Source organism: Quercus lobata, unplaced genomic scaffold (assembly GCF_001633185.2).
Source record: "Quercus lobata isolate SW786 unplaced genomic scaffold, ValleyOak3.0 Primary Assembly Scq3eQI_1999, whole genome shotgun sequence".
NCBI classification, from domain to species: domain Eukaryota; kingdom Viridiplantae; phylum Streptophyta; class Magnoliopsida; order Fagales; family Fagaceae; genus Quercus; species Quercus lobata.
Window position 1 is genome coordinate 184,529 of NW_022154714.1, and position 10,066 is coordinate 194,594.

Genomic DNA, 10,066 nt, shown 5'->3' on the forward strand with positions numbered 1-10,066 from the left:
CAGAAATTTTTTTAAAACAAAAACTAATTACTGACTCAACAATTTTAAAAAAATGGAAATCTTTTAGTGGAATGATGGACCATGTCACTTATCCATCATGAGGACTATATAATTTCTCCAGTTCTATGGTGAAATAAATATAACGATAATAAGGTTGAATACAACCCAAACTTGATTGACCCCAAGGCACCATAGGCTAAATCATCTAGTACTTGGGACCATGTTTTTTCAAGGTTTACCACGTGTGCAAGCATTCATAGCATAAAGTAGAATATAAAAAATTAGATAGATAATATGCATTCTATGTTTATAATCAAGGTCGTTGAAGCTGGTATGATTATAATTTATAAGCATACATTATTTTCAACATAACGTACTTATTCTTCAAATAGTCAAGAACTCAACCTAAACTCAAACGTACTTGTTGACACATTACGCATGACAAAAGCTCATGAAACTCACGTATATATTGATACATAGAAATAGACTTGTGCTTATGTAGCTTTCCAAGAAGAAAGTGGTGGGGTTTCAGAATCCTTCCAAGTTGCAACCTCCTTCGCATATCTGTCGCCCTTCACGACATCCTCAACAGCAAATGATTCAAGTTCAACCATTTCTTCTGGTGTCAGTTTCACAGACAGAGCTCCAATGTTTTGGTTAAAGTTTTCAATCTTGGTGGTTCCAGGTGTTTACACCCTGTTTTGCAACCCGTATTTAACCTCACATAAAGGGTAAAAGGGTAATTTCACATTGGAAATATGCATCTTGATTTTGGTCATTAGATCATTAATCTCATTTCACCAAAATGATCTTGATGTTGTAACGATCAAATCGACTGGTCATGAGCTCTAATCGGACCATTAGATTGAAAGTTATCAGCAAATCAAGTTTTAATGACTGAGATGCATTATTACAAATTGAGTCTGACTATATGTGATTATGAACAATTGATTTCAATTGGTTATAAATATAATCAATTTGAGATCGATGATGTGTCATAATTTGATTGGTTAAGACTACATTTTATGGTAGAGTTACATACACCTAATTAACTAGATAGTTAAACATTAATTATTCAATGAGTAATTTGTGCAATTATCTTTTAATTAGAGTAAATTTAGAGCCAATTAAGTCTGAAATGGGAGTGATTGGAGCCATTTAATGTTAATTGGAAGCTAATTTGGGGACCTATTAATGTTAATTGTGCTGAAACCATTTTCTAACAAATGACTTCTGCTTACCATTTCATTGATATCTCTCAGAATATTTTGAATCTGTGAATGAGGTTATTTTTCCCAGAAACTAGACATCCAGGGCTTCAATTTGAGCACAAGAATGAGACAATTCCGATCAGAATTGAGGCAGATATGATTTTTCAAAGTTTGCTCTATAGGCTGTGACAGCAGCTACGGGAAAACCGAATTTTGGCTTGCTCCTCACTCCCACCAATCTTTCCATTTAATGCACCAGATTTCCCTAAAGGCTAAAATGAAGTCTAGGTTCATGATTCCTTGTCAACTCTCATTAAATGACCTTCCATTCATATTTCCTCCACCACTACTATATAAACCCCCCTCTCCTTCATTCCAAAGGACACGACAAAAAAAATCCCCCTCTCTTCTCTTCTCTTGAGTTCTAGTGAAGTTGAGTAGTCTTGTCATATCTTGGTCTTCCTGAGACTCAAGGTATTGAGTGAGACTCACTCTCCCTCTCCTAGCTCTTCTTTTTTCTCCACCCTTAGGACCTCCATCAAGAATCTCCTCTTCCATTACATGGATCTTGCATGAAGGTATAATCCCCTTCCCTAACTGTTTGCTTATATTGTCATGATGAGAATTTAAGATTAAAGCATGATAATTCTCTTGAATATGTTTGAATGTTCTTAATTGTTCTTATGTGTTCTTCACATGTTCTTAGTCGTTCATCACATGTTCATGCATATCACTAGATTTAATCTTAAATCCACATCAAAAATATGAAAAACATGTTTGTTTAGTAATTCTTTCCAATTCTTGAATCTAGGTTTATCACTATTCACACACATTCACTAGAGTTCATTTTTTCAATCCAAATGTCGTGCTTAATAAATTGAATTAGGGTTTATCACATGCACACACATTAAATTCAACATACAAATTGATTGACATATTGGATGACGTGATATGAATGTTGGCCACCATAGTCTAGAAGACCGGTTTCACCGGGCAAGATGGGTGCCTAACACCTTCCCATCTTGTAACATAGCCTCCGAACTTAGATCAAGGGTTAGTAGATCAAATACTTATCCATGTAATTTTTGATTTTTATATTGTAACTAGGAAACAAAACCATGTACTTTATCTTAGATTGTATCTAGGACCAAAGCCATGTAATTTTCCTATGATCAATGTAAATTCAATTTCAAATTAATAAAATGAGGAATTTTCATTCATGGTTTTCTTATTTTTCCAATAATTAAATAAGTGGCGACTCCATTGTAAAACCCTTAATCTAAAGGGAAAAATATAACTAGTCGAACCTCCATTTTGAGAGGCAATAACACGACTCCACCCATTCACGTGGGTTTGGCCCAACACATTCTATAAAAACGGGCCGGGAGCACGGTCTCTCACACCAGGTATGGGACACACATCCTTTCCTTGGTGATGAACCCAAGCCAGTGCTAGCTGTGATGGGGAGCATCCCTTCCTTGCTGCCATTTCATTAACACGCTCAAATATGGTTCTGTTATGCTCCATATTTTCAAGTTGGAACCTGGGTAGGAACTGCAAGTAGCAACTACATATATTAGATAGCATCAGGACTGAATCAGGAAACAACAACGGAGACTTTCATGGAGGTAGGATCACTACTCATTCTATCATTCATAAAGCCAATGATAATTACATATTAAAATACTAATTGTTATCAGCATAAAGAGTTCATCACTAAAAATAATTTTGAGGTAGCACAATTTATAAAGGCAATGATGAATATAAAGTTTTAAAAAATTTCATGACACATCTATTTAGGTCTGTAAGCATCCATGGCTGTTGTTCCCTGGCTTAATGATGAGGACAACACACCTTTTTAGATTGGATTTCTTATGTAGTTGGATTAGTTCATAGATTGCCTATGAACTTGCTAGAAAATGTGAGTTAGCTTCTAGATCCCTGTTTGTGAGGTATCCTGAAATCCGTAGTGTCACCACCTGTCCTCTACCTTCAAGTAGCAAGCCTCAATTCACCTTACCCCCTTTTATGCCCAACACAATTAGTGCACCATTAGCTAGGGATGATAAAGGAAAAGGAGTGGTGAGTGAATCATCAAAGATAGGTTCCCTCCTACAATGCTTTAAATCGCAAGGCTTTGGTCATATTGCTACCAAATGCCCAACTAAGACCCTTATCCTTTATGAAGAGGAGAAAGAGAATAAAGAGGACGATAGAGAAGAAGTGTATGAACCCAACATGGCTGAAATCAATCTCAAAGATGATTAATGTGAGGAAAACCTTAAACTTGGTTGCATTCAAATGATACCAACTCACAACCCATGAGAGTGATCTAGAAAAGACAGAGTGAGGATTCCATTTCCCATGTCAACCAATATGCATGTGAAAATCCCAAAACTGAAAGCATGATTCCATTTGAAGTAAAGTCTAGGAAGCCTTTAGGTAGTCTCCCATTTCACCCCATAATAGGGCACTTGAGTCAATAAGAACATATAAGCATCATGAGGTAAGTAAACAATTTCCAGAAAATGATAATCCCTATAAAATTCATGCTAGTTCAAATTACATGAAATTTCAAGCATGGGATTTATCATGGTTCCAAGTAAGCAATTGCAAGCTTATAGTACTGAATCAGTCAAAATGTTGAAACATGTTGGACCAAATGCATATATTGTTGATTTTCAAACTCATTATAAAAATGACTCCATCTTTAATAGTGAGAATTTAGCTATTTATAAAGGTCCAGCATTTTATTACCAACCCCATGATTTTGTCCAAATCCCTATACCAGCACGTAAATAAAATATTGATGCTATTTTAGATGAACAGGTTATTTCTACTAGGGATGGAGAAATTCAGTGGTACGTAGCTCGCTGGAAGGGACGACCAATATCGGACTACATTTGGATCACAAGAGATGAACTGCAGCAACTTGATCCAGATTTACTAGAGTACTACTCAGAGTTATACTTGATGGGGCCAAGTCTTCCCCACCCCAGGAGGGTTGATGAGTACAACACACCTTATTCGATTGGATTTCTTATGTAGTTGGATTAGTTTAGGATTCCATTTTATTTTGAGTTCAAATAAGGATTAGACAATTAGATAAGGATTGGCCTTTAGATAACTATCAGTTTAAAGTTTTATGGTTTATGAACTTTGTTTAGACTTCTTTTTTTCTTTTCTTTTTTTAAAATTTTTTTATAGGTTATAAAAGTTTTATTGATAGCAAAAGTGCAATGTGTTTACGATTGTAAACTCACAGCAAAGAAAACAATACCCAAAAAAAAAAAATCAAATAGAAACTCTAACAAAAATAAGGAAAAAAGACGAGGAAATACAATGTGTAAGACTCCAAATACGAGATCACTCAAACAAGGTCCTAGCTAGCAAATTCTTCAACAGATAAATAGGTCTCTCAATGTCCTCAAAAGTTCAAGCATTGCGTTCCTTCCATACTCACCACATAAGACATGCTAGTACCATATTCCAAACATTTGAAGAATAATTCCCCCAATCAATTCCTCCAAGCGAAAAGAAGAGAGACAACTGTATTTGCTATTTGGCATCACCCACTAAAACCCCAAACAAAAGAAAAACCTCACTCCACAAAACATGAGCAAAACTACAATGTAGTAAAAGGTAATCCACAGTTTCCTTATCATGCGGGCATAGGCAAAACCAATTAACAAGAGGCATGTTCTTTTTAACAAGGTTATCTATTGTAAGAATCCCACCCCTAATAGTAGTCTATAAAAAGAAAAACAACTTTTTAGGTATCTTAACACACCAAATGCTTTGCCAAGGGAAAGAAACAGAAGTTGCTTTCAAAAAAGAACTATAAAAGGAGTGCACATAAAAATACCATAAACGATTCAACTGCCAAATCATAACATCATCACTCACCCCCCTTGGAATTCTAGCAGAAACATGCTAAAAGAAAGAGTAAAATCTCCCCGTTTCCCAGTCATTAAACTCACGACGGAAAAGTAAGTTCCAACTCCTACCTCCCCCATTTAGTGCGTATAAAATCAGATCAGAGCACAGACAAAAAATTCCTGATATAACTCCTCCAAAGAAATAGGACCGCTTCAAGAGTCGTGCTAGAACCGAATGCGAATACACTCTCCCGCTGCATACACCACATGACTGTACCTTTCCTAATGATCTTCCACAGCCCACAGCCTTGTGTCCCTTTAACAACTCTATTGATTAATGAAATTCAGATGGGAGATTTTCCAATTCATTGGCTGCTGATTCCTAACACCTTAGGTGTTGATGGCTAAGTTTTCTTGCTTGGTGTCAATTCCAAGCGACCCCTAGGTGTTGATTCTTAGGGTTTATCTTTTATTTTTCTTATTCTTTTATTCTCTTAAATGTCCTGCATCACTTAATTTTCATGACTCTAAAAGATTCCCGAAGGCAGTACAGATGACATAAACCAAGGTAGGAAAATAACAATTGTAATCTAGGTATGCCATGCTTCATTTATTCATTTCAATCAGTATGATGCGCCATTGAAGTATTGGCATATATTAAAATCAGTATTTTTCAAGTAGTACAGCATCCAAAAAGTCAAAAACTTCTTTCATAGATGACTTACATAGATTCTAGAATTGATTATTAAAATTATTTGGAGCAATGACAAAATAGCAACAAACAATTAGTCCATAACCATTACATAAAAATAATTTTCTGTAAAATGAAAAGGAGTTAAATGGGAAAATATTCTATTTCAAGAAAACTGATCTAGAAAGAGGTTAAAAAATCTTATTATAGAGAAGAACCAAATATTGTGAATGGCCAGATGAGAAATGAGGTAGGATACAATAACAAATATACAATAAACACTTGACATCTGCACTGTGAAGTTATCAGCAAAACATTTAGACATTGAAAATCACTTGTTCGATTATTAGATTACCTGTATACTATAACCACCAAGGAAGTTGGTAACAAATCAAACTTTATATGCTGTATAAGTTCATTAAGAGAATCAGGCAAAGCATATAGATATTTGCAAGGTCAATCACCATGTGAGCCAACTGAGAAGATAAAATCTCTAATAATGCACTGATGATGCTATAAAACTGTGAAACTAAATGCATGTATATCTCATTTTGAAGCACAACATTTGAGAGATGGACCTACAAACCTTTCGGTAATCATCGTTTGTTAGATTTTCAAGAAACTTAGACCCAGACGAAAAGAACCCTCGTCCTAGAGGACTGTATGCCACAATCCCGATCCCTAGTTCCCTGAACAATTAAGAGAGTAAATTTAAATTTTGAACCATAATTATTATATACCTTAAAATGCAGTTGTAATTGACACCTCACTTGCAAGTAGGAATTATTTCTTCCTCCACATCTCTAGACCACAAAGACCACTCTAGCTGCACAGCAGTTATGGGATGAACCGCATGTGCCCTTTTGATTGTAGAAGCAGAGGCCTCAGATAGACCTATATACTTCATTTTACCCTCTTCAACTAGTTTCTTGAGTTCTCCAATCTTACAATACAAAGGAGATTAGAATTAGAGGCATCAAGATTTTAAAAGGTGCGTAATGGGACATATTAAGAGAAAACAGAATTAGAGGATGCTCAACAGCAAGATTTTAGAAGATGCATAATGGGACACATTAAGAGAAAATAGTGGCAACGAATGTAACAACTAAGCTAGCTAACTAAGAGATAACTGCAAGATAATCACTGTAGCAATAGTATTTTGATATGTAATTAGACTACTTAGAATATGATAAATGCCAAATTATAATGCTTGCTGATCATTATCTGACAGTCATGATAGGATAGGTTCATGGTTACACGTTCTTAGGCAAATGGTAGTTTCTTTTATTCCAAGATCTCATAAATAATTACAAATAATTTAACAATGATGATCACTTACAGTGAAGCATGAAGCTAAATTTAAATATGCATATTGATAGTCATCATATGTCAAAATATGATGCCTTCACAACAATGCTCATTAATCCTTCAAAAGGGGTACAAGTAAAACATGGTGCCTTTGACTCTCTCTCTCCCCAAAAGGAAATGTGAAGTCACTAAAAATATATATTAAATATAAAAATGAATATAGAATATTGATTTCTTGAATTTGCCTAGGATGCAGTCCAAAATATTAGGGATGTGGAGATACAGATAAGAATGGGGGGATGGGATGAAGTTGTATGAAATACATTATTATATAGAAAAGTGAAAATGAGTTCATAAAAAAAAAAGCGTTAGTTGATTCCCGCATTAATTCAATATTCAGTTCAATCAATTAAAAAAAATAAAAACCATTAGTTTGATTCCCTCACTCAGTTGAATTGATTGAAGTAGAATAAAGGAGAAAATGAGGAGTTCCTAATTTGGTTTGCTTTTGTTGTCATTCATACACGTGATCTTCTTCCAATACTCTAAACTATAATGGAAATGTGAAAAAAGGTTTCAGTTCTTCCAATATGAATGCCAAAAGAGGCTAGTGAGAACAAACTTCTACTTTTTTGGCACCACAAGTATAGAAAGGAGAAGGAAGTCCACACAATGTTCATGTTTAAAAAATATGAAAGTAAAAAGGCTTATGATAGTGTTCCTGAGAGAGGAAACTACAAAAGGGAGAGTGTAACAAAGTGTGGCTAAATATCCTGCACTCTTTTTTCTGAATGACATTCTTTAAATCTTGGATCTTCAGTCAAATCTTAACATGGCATTTCACTGAGACAGGATATGAGTCCAACAGGGACTTTTAAAATCAGAAGACAAAATCAGCTCGACTCTAAATGGAATCCAAACAGATTCTGCTCATGTTTTTCAAATAATTATCAGGAAATAGACAATGAAAAAGAGAAAAGATAATAGGCTAAATTTCTGTAAAAGGGGATTTCTCTACTGCCAACATTTCTGGTTCTATTTTTGAATTGAATGCATACACTCTATTTCTACCAACTATTGTTTGGAAAAATCCAATTGAACAAAAATTTACAAAGCAAAAGAGTTAGATTAACACGTAAAATTGAAGAAATACATGCTAACAAAGATCATGAGTTGAAACCAAGAAGAGAACATAAACAGTATAAAATACGGAGATCGATTGCGACATGCCATGACATTGCAATTAATAAGCCAACCCTGCCGCCATAGACATTTGCCTCAACTTAGGCTTTACTACATTACTTTATCTAAAAATGGAGTGACCCATGTAAGCTAGAAAGAACTTTGAAAGGAAAAAAGCACACTAGACTAGAGAATTTGGGAACAAAGATTGCATAATATAATAATGCTTACAAACACTTAGAACTAAATAGTCTCTCCCCTGTTTTTATTTTTATAGAAATACAATGGTCTTTATTGGGTGGAAGTTAGTCACAGATACATTAAGATAAGGTTGTGAGAGTTAATAAATGTATATTCCAGTTCCAGCCATCACATATATATGCAAAGAATAATTTTTGACATAATGAATAGACAAATAGAGATGGTACCACATATATATATATATATATATATATACAGGACAAAACTTACAATATCTCAGGTGCTATTGCTCAGATTCCTCTTAAAATTCAGCCATGTGAGGACTTAACTAAAAAAACACTTTCTTCCCGTGAACAAAAATCCATATAAAATTTTAGCACCTAAATATTGTAGCTAAGTCTTTCCTTCTTATAAAAATTAATTTCAGGGGACATTAAAAAAGCACAAGACTACTACCACTTAAGACTTGATGTATCTGAATCAGATATGAATTAACTAACCGTGACTTCAATGGGAACGCGGGTGTCAACACGATGCTGATAGTAGAGATCAATACAATCAATATTGAGGCGCTTCAAACTGGCCTCACAAGCTGCTCTCACATACCCTGGATCGCCACGGATTTCCCTCTTCCCATCTGCAAAGCTAAGACCAAACTTTGTTGCCAATTCCACCTTCTCTCTTACCCCTCCCTTCAAAGCCTGTAGCAACCAACCACCCACGCCAAATTAATGGAAAATTAAGAGTGAGTAATGCATACGCATTGCTGCCTAGCTAGGAACACGTAATTAGTAGTACCTTTCCAAGGAGGATTTCATTGGTGAAGGGGCCATAGACGTCGGAGGTGTCGAGGAAGGTAACACCAGTGTGGATGGCGTGATGGATGAGAGAGATCATGTCTTCATCAGGCTTTGGAGGACCATAGAAGTCGGACATTCCCATGCACCCTAAACCTTGTGCAGACACCTCCAGTCCCTGTGAACCCAGCTTTATTCTCTCTACTCTTCCACCCATTATTAATTCTTTGCTCTCTTTTTTTACCTTCAACAATCAACTTCTACTGCTGCTATTACTACTACTTGTTGCTGCCTTTTATAGCCAAGAAGATAGAAATATCAAAATGCTGGCGTAAGGACATACGTTTTCTTTGGGTAACTATTTCCCCCACTCCCACCCCCACGGCCCCACCGTCTGTTGGAGGGATGAGTTTTAAGTTTAAAAAAAAGGTTAAATTTTAACCATTAAATATAAAAAATTGAACAAAAGTAAAAAAAAGTTGTGAGGGAATTGGAGTGAGAGCAATTGCTAAATATAATTGCACCTGATCTTAATTCGTATAAGAAGATGGTCTCATTTTTTATTTTTTTAAGAACTTGTTTAATTAGAGAAATAGAAAAGTAGGAAAATAAAAAATAAAAAAATTGTAGAAAAATAAAAAGATAAAAAGGTTTTTAATTTTTCTTCGTTATATTTGATTTGAGAATAAAAAATGAAAAAATAAAAAATATATTTTATATAAATTTACTTTCATTCTCCTAATTAATAAAAAAATAACAAATAAGAAAAAAAATACAAATGCACAAAAAAAAAAAATT

General features: G+C 34.7%; 1 protein-coding gene across 1 annotated transcript; it reads right to left on the minus strand.

Moving 5' to 3' along the window:
* Positions 1–319: 319 nt before the first annotated feature.
* Positions 320–9,520, minus strand: LOC115973059 (probable aldo-keto reductase 2). Its single transcript, XM_031093300.1, has 6 exons — positions 9,270–9,520; positions 8,972–9,172; positions 6,551–6,723; positions 6,367–6,469; positions 2,620–2,765; positions 320–687 (listed from the first exon to the last, which is right to left on the minus strand). The coding sequence occupies exons 1-6, from the start codon at positions 9,483–9,485 to the stop codon at positions 495–497; spliced, it is 1,032 nt and encodes a 343-aa protein (XP_030949160.1). The 5' UTR covers positions 9,486–9,520; the 3' UTR covers positions 320–494.
* Between the last annotated feature and the right edge of the window lie 546 nt (positions 9,521–10,066).